Source organism: Archocentrus centrarchus, chromosome 13, assembly GCF_007364275.1.
Source record: "Archocentrus centrarchus isolate MPI-CPG fArcCen1 chromosome 13, fArcCen1, whole genome shotgun sequence".
NCBI lineage: Eukaryota > Metazoa > Chordata > Actinopteri > Cichliformes > Cichlidae > Archocentrus > Archocentrus centrarchus.
Genome location: NC_044358.1, coordinates 15298155 through 15319924, shown reverse-complemented (window position 1 = coordinate 15319924; position 21770 = coordinate 15298155). Strand labels below are relative to the sequence as shown.

The 21770-nt window shown below is 40.4% G+C and overlaps 2 protein-coding genes across 2 annotated transcripts in view; both read left to right on the top strand.

Moving 5' to 3' along the window:
• Nucleotides 1-1291: 1291 nt before the first annotated feature.
• nars2 (asparaginyl-tRNA synthetase 2, mitochondrial) lies at nt 1292-7042 on the top strand. Its single transcript, XM_030744643.1, has 14 exons — nt 1292-1599; nt 2536-2645; nt 2750-2870; nt 2961-3101; nt 3201-3281; nt 3396-3490; nt 3707-3839; nt 4609-4707; nt 4817-4854; nt 4960-5026; nt 5136-5273; nt 5402-5499; nt 6734-6760; nt 6855-7042. The coding sequence occupies exons 1-14, from the start codon at nt 1438-1440 to the stop codon at nt 6997-6999; spliced, it is 1455 nt and encodes a 484-aa protein (XP_030600503.1). The 5' UTR covers nt 1292-1437; the 3' UTR covers nt 7000-7042.
• Nucleotides 7043-7781: 739 nt separating this feature from the next.
• The window catches only part of gab2 (GRB2-associated binding protein 2), a 35973-nt gene continuing 21984 nt past the window's right edge, over nt 7782-21770 (top strand). Inside the window, exon 1 of the mRNA XM_030744642.1 lies at nt 7782-8110. Coding sequence (XP_030600502.1) covers nt 8039-8110 — 72 coding nt within the window. The 5' untranslated portion in view covers nt 7782-8038. The remainder of the gene's footprint in view (nt 8111-21770) is intronic.

Below are 21770 nucleotides of genomic sequence, written 5' to 3'. Positions count from 1 at the left end.
GAGAGAACATAACAATGCCAGCTTGCTTTCATTTCAGTAGACCTCGGAGCTGCAAATGAATAATATATTGGAAGCAACTCGGGGGTAAATGAATAAATCTACACTAGGTGGGGATTTTAAAGGGAGGGGAAATTATCAAAGAGCTACAGCACTACCTTGTGGTAGAGTATGATATTGCGCGGGATGGTGCCGATGAGGGAGCAGTCATAAACATACAGTTAATTTTGACACATTTTTCTCAAATAACTTTCCTGTGAATGGTGCTTTCGAGGAATCGGAGTTTCACCGAGTTCAAACCATATAGATGCAAAAAAAAAGAGGGCAAAAAGCCCTTATTTTGTGCTCTCTGTCAATTAATCAGAAAATAGAACTGTTCTGCTTCCTGTTAAGATGAGACCATGGGCATAACTGCTCCATCCATGCTGGAGATAATTAATATCAATGACCTTGCTGACGTTTCAAATGCATCACGTTGAGTTTAATGATGATGTGTCATAAGCAGCCGGAGGTGGAGACACCCGGCTCTGGTCAGGGGCTCCAGAGCTGACAGGCGAGACCAGGTGAATAATAGTCCATGGCATCTTATTATATTGCTGGCGTGATCTGATTTACTCCAGCAGCAAATGGTGGGAAGAGACCCAGTGTCGTTGTGGGTATTGAATTAACGAGGTTTACGCACAAATGAACCCCACACTGACGGCAGATACATCACGCAAGATTAAAGAGCATTTCCACGTGCTGTGAGAGCTGCGTTGCACTGTTGACCCACTCACACGTGTTGCGCTTTCCAGCTCAAAATGTGCAAGGATTTAGTGGAAATTATTGGCTTTTGTGTGAAATCTTCTGGCCAACGTATTCGAAGAGGGGAAAGAGGACATTTGACATATTTTACATCCGGTATCAGTAAATCTGTGACATTAAAACAAAGCTTTAACCGGTTTATAGTATTTTCATATCTTATGTCTCCCCTGTATTTATTACAGGATTCAATAAGAAAATAAACATATATGACTAAAGTAAAGCTCTAAATATTTTTCATTTAACAGTAATCATAGTTTATTTATATTGGATATTTGTAAGAGATGTAAATGATATTGTTAAATTCAAAAGAATACGTATATTAATACAATAATTGCGAAAAACGTGACGTTTTAACCCCAAACCTTCGACTTTTTTAAATTAACACTACAACTCCCGAGAGCATGAAAACGCTGCACGGAACAAAAATCTGATTGGGTTTTTATAAACCACGTGACAGAATTGGACGAATGGCGAAAGACCTAAACAGGAAGTGTCATTTTCAGAGTCGGACAACGTGAAATCTGAAAGTCAAGTCCAGATAAAATGCGCTGCATCTTTCCAGCCCATTAAATATGTTACCGTCTGCATCTTCAGATTGTCGTGACATGTTGTGCTTTTAGCGGGTTTTGTGTCACGATGCTCCGGGCGGCAGCTAAAGCTTTTTCTGCTGCATCAACCGGCGCGGTGTCCCGGAGAGTAACGACAGCTGTTCGACACTATTGTAAGAACACGCCGACAAAACTGAGAGTGTCCGAAGCACTGTCGGGAGCAGATCTAGGAGCTAACGTCAAAGTGCAGGTAATTTCTGCTTATTATGTAGTATTTTCTGGGAACACGAGCTGATCCGGAGTTAAACTCAGGGTGGGTTGTTGGATGCAAGTGCTGAGAATGTGCGGAACGAGCCTTAAATCTTATTAATGTGTACCCTTATTTTTACAGTTAAAAATAACAATCTTTGTAAAACCTAAAAAAATTGAAGCATACTTGCCAGCTAAACCGGTGATGCACTAAACTGCGTGTACACATGCTTTAGACTAGCAATTATGAAAATCATCCACATGTTTTGTTGACTCCCAGTTGACAATCTGATACGTCACCACCGTGTCAGATTGTCACTGCGTGGTTGTGTGACTGTAGTAAAGAGTTGCTTTGGAAAACAACTTTTGACTAATTTTATTGTGTGTTTTGTCTCTGAATTACACTCAAAATAACTATATTGAGGGGGAGAAAATGCGTCTGTAACAATAACTGTACAAATATAAATGAAATGCGTTTTTTGTAGCATTTTTTTTAGACTTATTGGCCCCTCAAACCACTTTATACTGCAATCAACACTCACTCACACATTCAGAGAGGGCTTTTTTTTCATTATGGTGCCCAAAGTCACTCACGTCTGCAGCTGAGGTAATGCCAGCCAGATTGTTACAAGTGCAATATTATTCATTCACTATGCAATATGATGTATTATAACAGGAACAGTATCAGTATTTTATTTTTAAAATATCACAGTTACTGTAAGTACTGGTACATCCCAGCATCCATACCCTGAACTAATACTGCACTTTCTCACTTTACTTTCCAAGTACTTTCTAGTACCATCAAACTATAGTCTGTGAATTTATCTGCCTTACTGAGAAATAATGAGTTCTTAAATGACCAGAATCCTGATTATGCAGGCAAAAACGGTCCAGAAAGAAAAGCTGAGTGTAGTTTTGTTCCGTGTCTTTGTTTTAGGGATGGATTCGCTCCGTTAGACCTCAGAAAGCCAACGTCTTCCTGCATGTGAATGATGGGAGCTCCTTGCAGTCATTGCAGGTTGTCGCAGGTGCAGAGCTGAACGATCCGTAAGCATTTCAGCTTTGCTCCCTGTAGACGATCCTTTGCCACGCAGTTTCTGACATGAACGATGCGCACACTTTATATTCTTTTCTTTTTCTCACAAATGTAGGTTGCTCACTTTTGGCAGTGCCGTTGAAGTCACAGGTATTCTTAAGAAAAGTCCACACCAAAAGCAATCGGTTGAGCTTGATGCTGAGCGAATTAATGTAGTTGGAGAGTGTAACCCTGTGGTAAGAACAAACATCTCATACACGTTTTATAACTGTGGTTGCTGCAGAAATCACAATTTATTGCATTTTTGCTTCATATTCTTGTTTAAGGATTTTCCCTTTAAAATCAAAGAGAGACACGGCCTTGAGTATATTCGCCAATTTCCTCATCTCAGGTGTAGAACAAATGCTTTTAGCTCCCTGTTGAGGATACGAAGTGAGGCCACCACAGCAATTCACTCATATTTCAAGGTGAGAGCATCAGTGGAGGAGTTTCTTTAAAAAAAAAAACAATACAAAGCAGAGTGAGGGGTTTTTTGTTTTTATTATTTTGCTTCTTTTTTTTTTCAGGACTGTGGCTTTGTACAAGTTCACACACCAGTCATCACCTCAAACGACTGCGAAGGAGCAGGGGAGCTCTTTCAGGTTGAGGTGAGCATCTAAGCGTCAGATGTTTTTTTTTAAAGTTAATGCTCTAATGTGAGAAGAAAGAATTATGAAATTATTTGAACGTTTTTAATCTTTGCTTTAAAACTTTTCCCACAGCCATCGGGCCCAGATCACGCCGATGGAGAGAACTTCTTCTCTGTACCAGCCTTCCTGACTGTGTCTGGACAGCTTCATTTGGAAGTGATGTCAGGGTGAGATAAAGCTGAGGAGAAATCAACTTAAAGTGCATTTTGCTGCCACATGTACACTGTTAACTGCTCAGTTGTACGTGTGTGAAAGCAGCTGAATTCACTGTTTTTTCTCCCATCTTATATAAATGAATCTTGTAGGGATCCTCTGCACATTTTTAAAGTATTGTATGTACAGGGATGCACACTGAAGTGCGTTTCTACTTGTCGCTCTTCCAGGGCTTTTTCCAAAGTCTACACATTTGGGCCGACTTTCCGTGCGGAGAACTCCCAAAGCAGACGCCACCTGGCTGAGTTTTACATGGTAGAGGCAGAGATCTCCTTCACACGGTCCTTAGAAGATCTCACTAAGGTAAACTATGTTGGATTTGATCTTGAATAAAAAAAATGCTACTTATCAGTCAGGCGGGACATTGATTAACATGTTTAATATGTTCTATACATTTCTGTACCTATTATACATTTATGTATCCATTATTTTACACTGACAGATACCTACTGTTCTGTTAGCCGGCCTTTGTTAAAAAGTTGACATCACATGTAGTCCAGTGTTAATTTCGTTGACGAAATATTTTCGTCATAGTCTTCGTCAATGACCTTTTTCCCGTGACGAAAACAAGACGATAACTAAATTAAAACCACCTGAAAGGATAAAAATAATGATGAAATTAATTGACAAAAGTGTTAATTAATTTCGCAAGAAAATGAATTAACACTTTCGGATATGGTTTCTTCTTGACGAATCGTCATCGTTTTTTTATCCTTTTAGGTGGTTTTAATTTAGTTATCGTCTCGTTTTCGTCATGGGAAAAAGGTCGTTGGCGAAAATATTTCATCAATGAAATTAACACTGATGTAGTCCAAAGTCTAAAGACATGAAGGTTAATGATTCTGAATTGAGGCAGATGAAGTGCTGAAAGTGTGCAGAATAACCTGCTGTATGAATGTGTGGTTAATTGTGGGTTGCAGTCTGAAATGCTCTGTGTGGTATGTGGTAAGTATGGAAAATCTGCGCGTACTGAACTTCAAATTTTGCACTTCCCTTACGGGACTTTTAAAGTTGCTCTTGTTCACAGTTTGCCCGGGAAAGATTTAATTATTAAACTTGGCCTGCTCCTTAGGTTATGGAGGACATGTTCAGATCTGCCACGGAGCATATATTGGCTCACTGTGCGGAGGATGTGGATTTATTTCACAAGCATGTGACTCCCGGGCACAGGGTGAGTCCTGAAGGACACTTGGGGACATAACCTGGCTCCAGCCATGACTGTGTCTGACTTCATTATTATCTCAACTTACATGTTTCCTCTTGCATTCATATATCCTAAGGACACTGTAGATGCTATGCTGAAGAATAGCTTTCCTGTGTAAGTCTCTTTTTTTTTCTATATATCATGTTTAAAAATGGATCACATAAAAAATATGCAGACAAAGGCTCGAGGCCTTGAATATTTGATGCTGTCATTTCTAAGGATTACATACAGAGAAGCTATAGACATCCTACACCGCAGCTCTGAGAAATTTGCCTTCCCAACAGACGTAAGTGGCAATGATTTAATTTTTATTTTAATATTGCACACTGGCTGTATTCTTCTACTGTGTACTTGTTACCAACACATTTATTCCACGTGGCTCTCCTTTTCTACAGTGGGGCTGTGACCTTAAGACTGAACACGAGAAGTACCTGGTGAAACATTGTGGCAACATTCCAGTCTTTGTCACTGATTATCCTTACGATCTGAAGCCTTTTTATTCAAGAGACAACCAGGATCATCCGGAGCGTACAGTAAGACTCAGACATCCTGTTAAAATGCAGAGTGAATCAATGATCTAACCTCTCATTTCCTTCCTTGTAATGTCAGTTCGGGTATTTCAGCAATTTGCATATCTGAGCTGACTTTGACTGTTGTGCAGACAGCTGCAGTGGACCTTCTTGTGCCAGGAGTTGGAGAGCTCTGTGGGGGCTCCCTCAGAGAGGAGAGGCTGAATCTGCTGAGGGCTCGGCTGGAAGAGTAAGAATTCCTCCTTCAAGAGTACTGGAAGGCTTATGCTAAAAGATTTAGACTACATTTTTCAGTTGCTTTAGAATTTTCCTGAATTCATTCAGATTAGTTATAATCCTGCCTGTGAGACTCTGAGCCAGCTGGTGCATTTTAAGTCTCGTAGCGGCTGATTGAAATAAGGAAAGCGGTCTTATCTATACACATTTTGTTGTCAAAGACGGCACCCAAACTAGATGGGTTACCATCTATTTTGCATGGGTTAGATTTTGCCTCATTGCTTAATAAAGATATTCCATTGGAAGGAAAGTTAATGCATGCCATTTCTGGTGTTTGAGCATAAAGTTACATGACTGTGCCCATGAAAATGAAAATACCTGATTCCTGTTGCAGGATGCCTCTGTGCAGCTTTGCAGCATTTCCACCCTGATTGCTTTTTTTAGATCACTTTGTTGAACCCATTTGCACTTCTGAGCGCTGCATCTCCTCTGGTATGATAAAGGAGTGACCTTTCAACTTGAGTTTCATTTTAGGGAAGAGAACAAAGTTTCATAGAGGCAAGTCTGGCAGAGAGAGCGGGTGGTGAGTGAATTGTGCTGCACTTGTTTGTGTGGCCAAAAAAAACCCAAACCTGCCTTTCATTGCACTGTGTGGCGTACATGATGGCATGAGACACAGTTGAGGTAATTTTAGCTGAATTTGCTCCCTGAGATGTCTCAGGATCTTACAGCAGAACTCTGCACTGATATTCTGACCCTGGGGGGGAGGGACTAGTACGTACTTGCACCCCTAACCTGATGGACCATTTTCAGACATCGACACTGCGTACACCTCCCACTAAAAACTCCTGTTTGGTCTCTGGGTCTAAGCCAGAGATCTAGCTACTGTTACCAGTGAGGATCTGTGTCAGTTTGTCTCAGGGTCTGATGTTCAGATGCACTGGTGGTCAGAAGAGCACTTCCAGGGAGCAATTGAAATTTAAAGCGGTGCTGGAAGTGGTCCAGATTTGAACATGAAGGTGACCTTGAAGGATGAGTTCAGACAGTTTTACATAAAGTATATATTTTTTTATTTTTATGGGCAGAGTCTTGTAACTTTTTAATTTATATAAAAGAATTTGTTTGGGCAGAAAAATGACGCAATGAATAAACTCTATTGTGTGAAATATTCCATAGTTGTGTGGACAAAAACTATCACACTCATGTATTTATGGTAGAACTTGATCAGATATAATGCTCTTTTCCAGGGCTGGATTAGAAGACGTCTACAGCTGGTAAAAGGATAGCAATTAAAAAATAAATATTTATTCTTATGATATTTTAAAGGACATCAAAAGAAGTCTAATGGCATATTTCTAAATTTTGCAGGTATCTGGATTTGAGGCGTTTTGGCTCCGTCCCTCACGGTGGCTTCGGACTGGGATTTGAGCGATATTTGCAATGCATTCTCGGCGTTGACAATATAAAAGATGTGATCCCTTTCCCAAGATTTTCCCATTCTTGTCTTCTGTGAAACAGTTGCACCATTTTGTATATGTTCACAAAGTTATGTTCGCTGTCTGAAAATGATCAAATAAATATCATGTTCAGCATTGTTTTAATTTTGATAGATTATTTGTGTCTCGCCTCTAATAGGAACTACTGGAATTTGAGTTGATATATTTTATCTTTCAAGGTTTAAAGTCGATTGTTCTCCAAGTGATTGTGCGAGACCTCTTTCCCGCAGTACTGAACGATGGGGAATTCATTATTCTACTGTAATGTTAATACTTCCACTGTTAACTGGTTGCTTGAATTTTCTCACTCACTTCTTCCAAGAGCGTTGGCTTTAAGAGCAAGATGTTAACTTCCCACCAGATGGTGCCTTTTCCCATTTCAACTAGTGTGAAAATGCCAGATTTTTACTAGGTTACAGTTGCTGTCTGGATCAATATCGTCCCTGTTTTTCCAAAGCGCAGAAAGTCAAGGAACTCTCTTCTGTCTGCTATAATATCAAACTACATTTGGATGGCATTATAGGCTGATACCACACATTTGTTTCAGTTATTTAGATTTAGATTATTTATTTGAAATAACAGAATTACTAACACGTCTGTTTCTGTTAGAGAGGAATCGGTTTGGTTTTATCTCGAGTCGCTTGGGGAGCTGTTTAGTAGCAAACAGTTCCCCGATCCTGTTCATCCCAGAGCAGCCCATCCCTCTTTATGCACAGTGGGCGTGGTGTGAGTTAGGAAAACAAACTGCAGACACCCTGTGATACTTCCTCACCCTGCATCAGTTGAGTTTCCCCGCGGCTCCTCGTCAGCCGGCCGTGCGTAATTGCCTGAGAGCGAAATCGCAGCGTTTTGCGCGCCTCTTGTTCCACACGTTACCACCAGGAGCGACTGTCTAAACCTCCGACCATCGCTACTTTGATTTTTATCAAATGGGGGGCGCAGACTGCAGCAGGGAGAGCCAAACGCCGACAGCACTTTGAACAGGCGAGCCCCAAGGAGCCATCATGTACTAGTGACAGACCGCAGAGCGAGAAGACGCAGCAGACAGTGACAAACATGAGCGGCGGAGAAATCATCTTCCAAGGCTGGCTGAGAAAATCACCACCGGAGAAAAAACTCAGAAGATATGTGAGTGAATGCGCTTCCGTTCAGTTTCTGTGGTTTTTAGAAGTTTGACTGGCACAGAAGTTACCCAGTTTCTCTGCTGCTCTTTGCTCTGTCACACTGGCACTTTGTCTTTATGCCATCCCATTTTGAGTGCTGTCAAACTCTGATATTTACAGTGTTCTCGGAGCAGGTGCATCATTTTACCAACTCCTGTAATTCGAGCTGAATCTTTATTAAGATCTCGTAGAGACAGTTCAGTTGCAGCATCACAGCTGGACAATATACAGCAAATATTTAAAATAATTCCAAAAGGTTTTGAAAATCCCTGCGTTTAATCTGATTTCAGCGTGAACAATGATTAGTAATCTTTGGTGACCTGTAACTTCAGCCTGAAGGCAGAGCAGTGAATACGGAGAAAAGTTAGACCTCAGTTTAAAAGCTTTCTGTCGCACAGATGAGACGGGATCCTTTGTTTCCTGTGATCTTTTCACTCTTCCTGGCAATGCACTTGTGCTTGTGTGTTTTATATATACATCTAACATAGATATAACCAAAACAAGAGGATATGGCGTAATAGATTATTGATTGTATGGAGGATTTATTGAACTATCCCATCAAGGACCAGTTGACATTAAATACTCAGTAAACTGCTCCTGTATTGTGATCATTGTACTGTCTTAGAAAACTAAGATACTTTATTATAGGATGTTGATGGAAAAGGTGTTTAAGTCACATATTCTGAATTTTGAAATAGTCTGCTAAAATCCTGAAATATATGTCATGTGGAAAAGCAGCAGATTTTACATGGAAGGCCACCCACTGAGAGGCGCAACAATAACACGGAGGTAAGCCTGTGTAATAGATGACAGCTGTCTATAATTTTGACTAAAGAGCTGAGATGCTCACAAACTGCCGTTTGGTTTTATCCAAGTGTGATGAGGTAATGTCTAATAAAGCACTGATGTGACCAGTTTTCATCTTAGCCAAGTCGACTAACGTCGCAACAACACTTGAGGGCTCTGATAAGTCTGTATAAGCCAAAGCTGCTAGCCTCTCGCTGGATGCTAGGCAGGGGAATGGCTGCAAATCAGATAATAGGATTTATGAAGGCAGATAGAACCATGAGACAATCTCCTATAAATACAGCTGTCCACTGTTTTTGTATGGTGTTGCGTTACCAGGCCTCTCCATGTTCCTGCTAGCTGATTTTGCCATGATGTCATCTCTGTGTTTCATCTGGAAATCCATCCTTGAATGTCTTCAGATGCTGTCCTGTCATTTCCTCATTGTCTTCCACTTAAAGCTGGCTAATGTTTACACAGAGACCACCGTGGACAGTATGGAACAGCAGCTGCAATACTACACAGGAAAAAAACATTGCTTGGTTACAGTACTATATAAACAACCAGAGGAAGAAAAAAAAAAAAAAAAACTCTCAAGGCAGGATAGAGCCCACATAATGGCCTGCAGGCAAGAAAGCAGGGAGCAGCCTCTCAGGCCTTCTCACACTGCTTCTCACCCTGAGAAATAACCTATAAACAACTACACAAACACTATTTCAGCCAGAAAACAGAGTCATGAGATGGAACGTCCAGGACGGGCAGACTTGTGAATGCGATCATCTGTCCATCTGAAATTCCTTCCACTTAAAGTCAGGCTATATGGACAATCGGGGCCATTTATTTACCAGTATTACTGTCATCTGATCTAATTAAGTGAATGTACCGGGATATTTTCAGATCCAGTACTCCAGACATTCCTGAAGGTGTGCTGTGTTTGGGAACACGGTAGCAGCTTTGATCGGTCATTATACTGGAATGAGTTGAGGAGGTGTAAGGAATGTGTTGTTTCAGAGCTGTAACTGCCATGTTAAATGCTACAATACGTGGGTCAGTAGTGCCACTCGGAGGGGATCATTTATCAAAATGTGTCTTAAATCTTAACAACTTCCCCATCAATATTCAACCATTCCTACCACCCTGTTCTCCCCAAACCAGCTGAGGCCTGTGTTTGTTAATCAGTAGTTAGCTGATGAAATGATTAGTCATTGTATTTCTCCCATGACCTTCTCACAGATGATTTCTGAAAGTGTACCACATAGCTACACATGTTTAGTGCAGGGTAGGGTGAGAGTGAAAACTGGTACTACCACTGCAGGCCTGCCATGCAAATCATGTGCAAAGCAAAACACCGTCAGTTAAAGGCTGGAGCGAGAAGACGGGAGACAACATGTTTATGCAATATAATGACTAATCATGGTTAAAAGTTTTCTAATTGTACATGTGATTCACTCTCCGCAGTGACTTAATTACTGTACAACAGCTCCCCAAAACACAAATGCAAGCGTCCCCTCACAAACGTGACAGTGGCCATGCAAACACGTGTGGTTCATTTTCACTTCGTCCCCACAAAAAAATAAAGTCACGGTCTAAACGTCTCAGAGCTGCTGCGTGAATCACTTGGTTGGAGTTTATCTCTTCTTTGGGGCTGATTGAGGTTCCAGAGGTGGGCAGTGTTTTAATGCTGGGAGTGGGAGTGGCCCGGCTGCTTTTGTTGAACAATGTCCAGAATAAGCAGAAAGAACATGAAAACAACTGACGAATCCTAAGCTTTCCCAGTCCCCCTCGCATAGCTTGGTTGAGGTAATTTTACTCATCAGTTTGTGGTCAGACAGTAAGCTTAATCATGTCTGCTGTGTAGCTGCTGCATAGCAAATAATCTTTCTATAATAAGTATGAAAACACTAGTTTAATATAGTTTTTCTTGACTTGTTGTAAAGGCCCCCCAAAAACCCTCCTTTATCCTCTTCCTCCTTCATTTCTTCCTAAATGGATACTTTCAGTGCAGACATGTGTCACAATAAGTCATCTGTATTAGTTATTATATCTGCCTTAATCATGCACAGTGACATATATCAAAAATATTCTGTCTTGCTCTCCGGTCGATCAAGCTGGTGTTTGCTAAACCCTCCCATTTGTCCGTTGCGTCTGACATCACAGACGTGTTTGTTCAAATACAGTAAAGCGCTGCTGCATTCCAGACAGATCATATCGCCAAGGTGATATCTGCTGCGTCTTCTGTCTCCCACTTGCAGTTTCAAAAGGCTGCACGCTCTTTCCCTTGTGGACGGCGCACTGGGGAAGAGAGGTGAAGGGGAGTCAGTGAGTTTTAAAGGCAGACATAGCAGAGCAGCGGCCTGTGTCAGCTGCTGGGTCTGCAGTTGTTTTGCAGAGGGGCTTTGGGAAGTCCTTGCCCTTAGAGGTCAACTCCAAACACCTCCCAGTTCCTGCTTTGACAGACAACCAGTACTCCACAGACGTTTTCCTTGTTCCATCTCATCTGTGGGCTTTTCCCCCCACATCGCTGGGGTGTTTTTATGAGACACTTCTGTCAGTCAGATTCATTTTTCATCATTCGATATGTTCACTTAAACATATCTGCATCTTTTGTGGTTGACATGACATTGAAACCATTTTTGTTGCCTTTTAATCTGTTTATTATTTTTAACATTGCTTAGCAGCCTAAGTGCCTTATAAGGATATTATACTGATTCATTTTAGATATATTTTTTAGTATTCTTTCAGCAGTGTATTAGCCACCTGTTATTTGAAACAAATGCAAAACATTTTTGTCACAATATCAGGAACTTATGAACCTTATAAACAAACCTTAAATATATTTTTTTTATCTTACATTTGTCGCTCACGACCAAAAACCTGTTTTGAACTCTCTGCCATGAACTCTTTGTGTTTTTGGTGCAAAATGTAATTATTTCAGCGACAGCAGATGCCAGACTTCCTTTGGATGGTACCTGCAGGAAGTGTTGTGACAAAGGTCCCCTGACGGGGAAAGTAATTAAATTGGTGTGTGAGTATATAAATGCATTTCCATTTATCAAAGCATTATCAGCTGAGCTTAAAATAGTGCCCTTCTGAAGGAAATTTGATCCTGCTGATTTTTCTTTTCTCCTTTTGTGATTCGGACTAGCAGTGAGAAATGATTTTGCTTACTTGCTGAACTTTAAGGAAGCACACATGGTTTCATGTAATGGTGCTTGAAATAAAAATGAGTCAGACTAAAACAACGTGGATCACAAACAGCTGACCTAAACAACTCCTGTGATTATTCTGTTTTTTTTATATTTGACACGACTGGTAATAGTAGTCTAGGAACACTGTACTGATGGCATCTGGAGGTTGTGAGTGCATAAACTTTATGTTGGTTAGTTTCATGTTCACCCACGTGTGGAGTTTTTTTTTTGTTTTTCCTCCATTTAGAGGAATCTAGTTTCTGTACTGATTAAATCCAAACGCAAAATCATTTACGCAAATCTTGCTATTCGCTCCAGCTTAGATGTCATATGACTGTCATTAGATTGGCCTTCTGAAGCAAATGAGCTTTGCAGTCATGCCGCAGTCACTAGCAAACAGAGACATAAAGTATAACACAGAAAGTTCAAGTTTATCTTTCAGTGCTCTGATTATCAGAGCCGCAATCTGAGATTAAGTAGTATGTGCATATTTTAGCAGGAGGGAAAATGTGTGTACTATTTGTAGGCAGTGATAAATATACTTGTGAGTCAGCAAGCAAATAAGTAGGTGGTGGCTTTTTTTTTTTTTTTTTTTAATATAATGGCAACTTGTTTATGTTTCTTGTAATATCTGAGTTTTTGTGAAGTTCATCAAACTCTGAGCTCTTAAAGGTGTCGCCTGCTGGGATTTTAACATGAAATATTCTTGGAAAAATTAGCGTGGTTGAATGTGCCGACGTGAGAAAACTGAAAGTTTACCAAATGTTCTGAATGTGCTAAAAGAAGCCACTGCTGCGTGTCTGCTTCATGGGAATCGGTCTGCCTTTCAGAAGTAGTTTGTGGGAGTTGGAAATGTATAAACAAAGTGACTTTTGGTTGAGGTTGTGGTACAGGTGGTTGTAGCAGTCATAATGAAAAAGTGTTACAAGCACGCTCATGTTTCTCTGCAAGGCCTTGATAAATATTTTGCTTGAGGAAACTATAATACACTGGAAAAAACAAGTACTCTGCACTATATACACATATTAATTTTTCCATTAAATGATACCCCCCCCCATGCAAGTAGCCAGAGAGATGATGAATTGTGTTATAATTCTGGCTACTTGTATGGCAGGTTTAACATATTATTTTTATTTATAAATCTTTTTCATTTTATTTTAAAACCACACTTAAAGACAGCAAAAAAGATTAAGATGTGAATAAATCAAGCAAACCTGCAGTACATATGAAATCATCATCACTACAATTGCGTGTTGCTTAGACATTTGCTTCATCACAGCACTGATGAGTCATTGCATTTCAGTTGTAGGAACTGAAATTTTCTACGATAAGAATAAACCAATGAGTAATGCAACCAGCGTGCAAATATAGACTTGAGGATATAGGGCACTGTACACCAAACAGCTAACATTAAAAACTTCATATTGTGTCGGTCTCCTTCATGCTGCCAAAAGAGCTTTAGTCAGTTGGGACTTTTGGGAATGTCCTGTGGTGTCTGGCACCGGGACATTGGCTGCGGGTTATGGATTTGGGGCTCCACAGTTTGGGCTCGTTCAGGTGCAGCAGCTGACGCTCGATTGGATTGGGATCCTGGAGTCTGGAGGCTCGGTCACCACCTTGTTCCTGAGCCTGTTTAGTTTCGTTCCTGATGTGGCCGGGCACACAGAGCAGCATCCCTGCTCTTATGTGCTTTCGCTGGACAGTTTATTGAACAATTTGTTTTCTGCGTGTTGCTGAAAATATGGTTTCTGTTCCCAGTTATTCAGCTTCTTGTTTTTGCACACACAAAAGACGACATGGACGGTGATATATGAAAAGATGCTCTTATTGCGACGGTCTCTACAGATAGAGATGGATGGTAGCGATAGCGTTTGAATGTCAAATATTAATTTTTTTATATCACTGGAAAGTTGGTTTATTCTTTTCTAACATGATTATATTTCTGGCACAAAAAAACTGATGATTCTTGGCTGAAATGTGAAGTCTTGAAGTCTTTTGCATACAACTTATTAATATTATTTTTTAAATGCAGTCATTGATAGCTGTGGCTCAGGTCTGTCCCTGATCTGCTGTTTCTGGCCCCAGAAACCCACCGAGTGTTTATTTGAATTTAGTCTGTTTTTGTCTGTCTAAGCTTTTCTTTTCTCTGTTCACTCTCCCAACCGGGCCATGCAGACGGCCTCCTCCTCTTCCTCCTCCTCCTCCTCTTCCTCCTCCTCCTCCTCCTCCCTGAGCCTGGCTCTGCTGGAGGTTTCTCCATGGAAGAGGAATTCCTTCTTCCCACAGTCATCATGCTTACTCAGAGGGAATCATTGAATTTCTCTCTGTAACACTGAAGGCTTACTTTACAGTGTAAAGTTACCTGAGATGTGCCATATAAATCAAATGTAAGTGTAAAAAGTGTAAAATGTTCATTAACTGTGCCACTTATTAAATGTACTACAGTATGACTTAATTATTAATATTTTGCAAATCAGTTGTCTCCTGCCTGAAATAATGTTTGTGTTTTATTTCACACCAGAAATTATAGGAGCATGATTACACTGAGACATCTACGAGTAAAATAAGCACAAAAAAAGGAGTTCTTACCATTACGGTAAAAGAAGTAAGTTGCGAGCTCGACCATAAAAGCGGAGTGCATGAAAATAATAAAGAAAATCAACAAAAATCCTTACGTTTTGTGTTGATCATTAACAGGAAGCATCATGAAATTACAGCACTAATTTAATCAGCAGAAGAAATTATCTTCTCATTTAAAAAGTTATGAGTGTTTTTTAAAATAAACAAAATAATTTTTTTGATCAGTTATTTTTGGAGAAGTTGTTGAAAAATGAATGTTTACTCAGTCATATTATTATGTATGTAACACACTCCAGATTGTGTACTGAATATATGGATACACCTGTATTATGTGCAGGTGAATGTTACTAATGACAACAATAATTATTTTGTTTGCCACTGTGCTTTAGCTACACAAAACCTCCAGTGTACTTTTTGGTTTTAACCAGTGATGCACACGTGAGGAGTGCAGCCTCATCGACACGTAGCGTGCTAATCTGTTCGAGCACTTCGCTAACACAAATCTCACTGTGGTCAGACTTCCTCCGTGTTTCTGCTCTGAGGACCCCTTCCATTTCAGGGGTGTTGAAGTCACTGCTGCGCATGTAAAACTGCCTTGCAAAGGAGCTGGAAAGACCAGGAGATGTTCACAGCACATTCACAGACGTGCACGAGCTGACGCAGGTGGCAGAGGCAGAGGAAGCGACACAAAGAGTTCTGATTAAAGATAATGCTTCCCGTTAGTCAAACTGTCAGGGTGGGCTCATCTAAATAAGCCCAGCCTTTTTCTGATACGCAGTCATGGCAAGAGATTACTCATTTTCATAATGATGCAACTGTTCAACCATCAATTGAGGCTGATTATATCTCCTGAGAGCTTTTCAGAGGTTGTTTTTCAAAGTATGTGCTGCAGATCATTGCTCACATGAAGTGGGTGAATGAGGTAGGCACTAGGTACCAAATGCAGCATCCCTCTTGATCATCGTCACACCTGTGAGGCTGTCTATCACAGTAATACGACGGCATGATATTTCCTATAATGTTATGAAAGCTGAACCACACCGAGCTCTACTCTACATGTGAAGTTGTATTCAGAGGTTCCAGTCTAACCTCCTCCCACCTTCGTTACTGACTCACGAGAATTTATGGGCATGTTTAAGTTTTATCTTTATGTGTTATGTATTGCAGCTGCTGTCCTTCCAAGGTCAGTGTTTTGACTATTGGGAAACCCGAGCACTTTGATTTAAATTGCAGCAGCGCTCTGATGCACTTACTGGATTCCCCTGCAGTTTATACTGGCAGAAAAACTCTAACATGTTTTCATGTTTACCTTCCTGGGCACAGGGATGGGACAAAGCTGCGTCCTGCTCTTCACCGCTCAGTACGTGTCGCTGCTGAGGATGCGTGTCCTGTTGGCACTTTTTGTTTGTAACCTGAATTCACTGGAAGTGCTCCAGAAATGTCTCTTGTAAACTTCGTCTGCTTAACATCTCACTCAGAGCCAATGTTGAACCTTGTGTAAACTCTACAACTTCCAAAGAACCATTTGCGGTTTGTATAAACTCATATAAACAGATGTCATATAGGTAAATACAGATACATGACAGTTTCTAAGCACAGAACAGATAAACTCATTTTTAGTGGATTGTTTTACTCCTCTGTTGCATATTAAGTGTCTGTGTTATGTTGTCCCTGATTTTTCAATTCACATTACAGAGTCTTTTTGTGCTGTGATTGCACTCACACACACTGAAACTCCAGCCCGCACCTACAATGTGGTGTTATGTGTGACCTGCTATTGATTGGGACTAGATAATCGGGGCTCTGTCGTCATTGTCTGTCCGGCTTTGTCTCCGCTCACATGAACTGGAATCACAAGTGTTTAGGCATGTCCTCACACAGTCATGGTTGTTTTATCACTTCCTAATTCACACATTGCAGAGTGGTCCTCACTGCTGTTCCTTTGCTGGGACGAGTTTTCTGGAAAGATGAAATTCTTGTCTTCTTGCACCTCATGACAGGGACAGAAAAATCAAGTCTTTCCTCTTTTATTTCACCGTTATGGGATGAATGCATTGGGCTGAATTTTGTAGGAGGGCTACTAGAATTGCTAAAATGAAAAGCAGCATTGTGTTAAAATACTTTATGAGTAGTTCCTAGTTGCCTAGTATAAGTTTATAAGTTTTCATGGAAGCTAATAGTGACAAGTGGATCCTGTTCACCTGCCTTTTTAATGTGAGTTAAATGGAGTAAAGATGACATGATGTAATTCCCTTTCGCACAATGTAACCATTATAAAACCTGGTAGTAGATTAGAAAATGTACACAAAGATACACAGGGTGATTACAGGGGTCTGCTGCAGCTCCACAGTGCCAGTGTTTGTGCAGCTGTGTAGTGTGTGTACTGCAGCAGCAGGTAAACCAGAGGAGGTGCAGTCAAAGAACACAGCCTGCTGGCTCTTCTTTCACTCCTTTAATAGGGCCAGATGTAAACAAGGATATTCTAACCTCTGGTTTGGGCAACATATGGTTTATTGTGAATGTTTGCTCATGCACATTTAAAAACATGTTGACTGATACACATCATGCAGCCCGTTGACACAGCCTACTACTAAATACACACTGTGTACTGCTCTAGTGTTGTAAAAGGCACGCCTTAAATGATTGTTTAGGCCACGGCCATCTCTAAGTTCATTAGACTGTGTGAGTGGGATTGCCGAGTTGTTATATTTGCTCACATATATTAGATTGGACTTGTTTTCACTATGTTATACAGTAAGCAAGGACAATAAATGAATCGCTGTGGCTTTTTTGATGATACTGTATATATAGAATATACCAGATAATTGTATCCCTTTTATTTCTGTGAACTGAGAGCTTATTTTTGCCAGAAACAGAAAAAAAAAACAAAAAAACATCCAAAGAAACATTCCTATTTTTAGAGAATTGTTTTGTATGGTTTTGTTATTGAATGTTTTCCTTCCTATTTGTCTACAGTAGATACACACTTTATCCTTTGTATGCCTCTGTTGTCTCACGGTATCTGTCACTGGCTTACATCAGCACGGGACCAACTACACTGTGTTGAAACAAGGTAATATGAAGCTTTTTATGGGATGACTGAATAAGATTGAAGGGACTAAATGCTGCACGTTTATAGATTCGGATGGCTGCCCTTCAAGTGCTCATGGAAGTCGGTGCTTTTTTTAACAGTCTAGTGCTGAGACCTCTTTTAAACTGTTTATGGCTGAGACCCTTACAACCCAAACATCTCTTAGAAGGTTTTCCTAACCTGTGCTTTCATTAGCAGTAACGTTTTTGTGTCGTGCTTTGTGTAGAGCTGTTTTCCTGGTTTCTCTTTAGATTTGATTTTTATTAGAGGAAATTTTAATGAAATAATAGTAATACATAGGAGATGCCACGTGTCCCATATATTTTGCAGTATACTGTTCAGATAATAAACCGACTCTTTGACATCATGTTGGTGTTTGGTGTGATCAGTGGCCTGGCTTCGAGCTCTCTCATTGGTCCCGTGAGCTGTCCGGTCTAGTTGTTAACAAGGCCATTGTTTCTCTGCTGAGCCCTTTTTTTCCTGAATACTGATGCATCTTAAACTCATTTCTCATCCAGCTTGGAGACATGGGAGAGTACAGACTGCTTTTACAGCTTCAACCCTTGCTTCCCACTGCTTATACAGTGATTGATGTGCTTAGACATGCTCTGTAGTACAGGCAGTGGGTGGGTTTGCTCATTTTGCTGTGTCTTACTCCCTTATGATTCAGTTCACTGGAGAAGAGGCTACACTGCCAGCTGAGTTATTAAAGTAATGTTGCATTTCATGAGAAGCTTAACGTGACGTGTAACCGGGTAGTATTTAGTCTTCCTCTTTATTTGACTCAAGCTGTGATTTGTTCTTAGGCAACAGCTGCATTTCCCAACAACGTAATAATGTTCTTTTTAGGATAAAGTTTTACATTTTCTTCACTCTGTGGTTGAGAGCTGTCCTCGGCTAATGCGCTAGTTGCAGCTGAAAGATACCAGGAATAACCCAGCTGGGTTGCACTGACCTTTTGAAACTGGGCACTTCTCCAGGTCTCAATAAAGTGATGCTCTCTCTTTCCAGAAAAGGCAAAAATGTTTAAATGGGGTTTGCAAGAGTTATAGTGATTTTTTTTTTTCCCTTCTGAATGCAGCTGAATTTTTTTGTTTTGTTTTGATTTTTGCTGTTTTATTTTTTTTGAATGGTGCTTTGCTTGCATTCTTGTGGAGGAGTGTGATGACTCCCCTGTATTTCTATTTCCGTGAAATAAGCTCTCACTCCGAGAGAAACATTTAGGTGGAAATTTGCAGCGTGTAGACTGATTTTGCCACGCCCTTTGCCATTATAATCAGTATCAGTAAACATTCAGTGCAACCTCTCATCGCAAGAAGTGACCTGATACATATTTCACAACTTCACAGCTCACTAAGATGGTGCTGATTGAACTATTACTTTGTTCACTGTTTTTTTTTTTTTTTGCTTCCTGAGACTGAGGTTGATGATCTACACAGTGGCTCAGCTTTACTATCAGTGCTATTAAGATCATACTGTCTACTGCTTTTATCGATTTATCAGTCTGAAAGAAAATAAAAAGAAAGTATTGCAACCGAGTGCCTCAGGAGTACTTCAGCTACACACCGAATATAAGATAATGATCTGCACTTCCTGGAAAAAAGAAAAAAGATGTGTTCAACAGAACTGGTAACATATCAAAATAACCCTTGGTATGACGGCTCTTGTCTCAAAAAAAAACAATTATAATGTGTTAGTTATTATATGGTTTCCTGCGAACAGCTCACAGCAATTAACTATTACATAAAACAGCAATTCTAGGAGATGCATTTGGCTAAGCATCTTATCAAAGATAGGTATCACGACTGTGCTCTAGGGATGTTATGATACCAAAATTTAGTAGGTGGTACCAGTACCTGTGTAATTACACAATTCTCGATGCCCAATTTGATACCAAACAAAAACGATTATTATTATCAGATGTGCTTAAAAATAAAACTCTCTGTCATGGTGATGGAAAAACATTTATTTAAAGTAATAACTTCATATTTTGTTGACAGGACACAATGAAATGTTGTGATGATTGCCAAGTAGCCTACTAATGTTGCTACGAGTTATAATAGTTACATTACATCAGCTTAAGCATTTATATTATATTTTTGGCTATGAAACACATCTGGTTTCACAGTGGCAGTGTATTTTAGGATAACATAATAAGGACGAGAAGCACTGAGAGTGCACACAAGGCAGCTCGCTCTCTGGCCAGCATTTACTTTTAAGGGAATAATTTTGTGTTTTGTATACAATCGTTTTGTTTTCTTTGTTCTTTTTAAACTTACTTTAAGTTTGTAGTGCAGTAAAAACAAGTGCAAAGTGCAGGCTTTTGTTATTTGTACTGTTGAAACCCATTTTAATATACACTGCTCAAAAACACTGAAGGAACACTTTAATCAGAGTTTAGCATCAAGTCAGTGAAACCTCTGAGATACTGATGTGGGCAGGTATGCGGGGGGGGGGGGGGGGGGGGTCATCAGTTTCACCTGCTTTGATGTTCATGAAATTAAGAACAGGTGCACTAGAGGGGCAACAATGACACAACCCCCAAACAGGAATGGTTGTACAGGTGGAGGACACTCACATTTTCCCTCCTCAACTTTTCTGGCTGGTTTTTCATTAGTTCTGCATTTGGCTAGGGTCAGAGTCACTGCTGGTAGCATGAGGCCATACCTGGACCCTACAGAGTCTGCACAGGTAGTCCAACTCCTCCAGGATGGCACATCAAAGCGTGCCATTGCCTGAAGGTTTCCCGTGTCTCCCAGCACAGTCTCAGAGGATGGAGGAGACTCCAGGAGACAGGCAGTTACTCTAGGAAAGCTGGACAGATGGATACCAGAGTTGGCAGGTCCACCACTTGTGCCCTGTGCTTTTCACAGATGAGAGCAGCTTCACCCTGAGCGCATGTGACAGTCATCAAAGGGTCTGGAGAAGCCGCAGAGAATGTCGTGATGCCTGTAACATCCTTCAGCATGACCAGTTTGCTGGTGGATCAGTGATGGTTTGGGAGGCATATCCATGAAGAGACACACAGACCTCTACAGGCTAGGCAACAGCACCCTGACTGCCATCAGGTATCGGGATGAAATTCTTAGTCCCAGTCAGACCCCTTCACTGGTGCAGTGGGTCCTGGATTCCTCCTGGTGCACGACTAAGGACTAACCTGCCACATCATTTTTATCCACTTTAGTTTCTGGGATGACCTTGAATTCAGCCCTCTGTAGTTTGATCATTTTCATTTCGATCTAAGAATGTCACATCCTTTCTAGAGGTGTAATCTTTAACCGCAGTATAGAAGCCATGGTTATTGTACAGAAAATAATAAGAATAAGCAATAAGAAACATAGTGTTAAATAGCTCTCTATAGCAATAGCATCCATTTGACCTTCAGATTACTCTATTGACCTTGAAGGGGAGGTCAGAGGTCAAATGTGACATGATATTTGAAATCTTTCTATATGTTGACAACACAAACCACATTTGTTAGAATCATAGTTTCTCAGTTAAAAGACTCTGTTAGTTTTTGCCCAATAAATCATGAAGTTGACCTTGAAGTCCTTGGTGGATTTAAGGCAGATTTTAATGTATTGTTAACGTGACCTCGCTCTTCACCCCTACAAACTTTTATCAGAGTTCATTCCAAACTTTTAAAGCTGTCACCTAAAACACCCTCCTTTGCAGAGGTAATAATACTTTGGATGTTGTTTTTGTGAATTGAAACATTCACTTTGAATTCTTAGAACAGATCTGGATGCCGGACTTTTTTGGTAATTTGCTAAACTGGAAGTAATTCCTTCCTTGGTCTGAAAAGCTCAGTAGCACCAGTTGCATATTGCCTTCTGGAAATCAGTTATCATCTGTTGCCTCACACAGAGTACTTCCATAGCTGACTGTCTTCAGTGACTTGGAGTGGAGCTATCAAAACAGCTGCACTAGTTGCCATCTTCTAAATGTAGTTTTTGCTGTGCTCTGTGTATTTTTTTTTT

Excerpts from the sequence above, each read along its gene's own strand:
- nars2 (XM_030744643.1), top strand. The coding sequence starts at position 1,438 with ATGCTCCGGGCGGCAGCTAAAGCTTTTTCTGCTGCATCAACCGGCGCG. Across the intron at positions 1,600-2,535 it reads GAGCTAACGTCAAAGTGCAG|GGATGGATTCGCTCCGTTAG; the intron begins GTAATTTCTGCT and ends TCTTTGTTTTAG. Across the intron at positions 3,840-4,608 it reads CCTTAGAAGATCTCACTAAG|GTTATGGAGGACATGTTCAG; the intron begins GTAAACTATGTT and ends CCTGCTCCTTAG.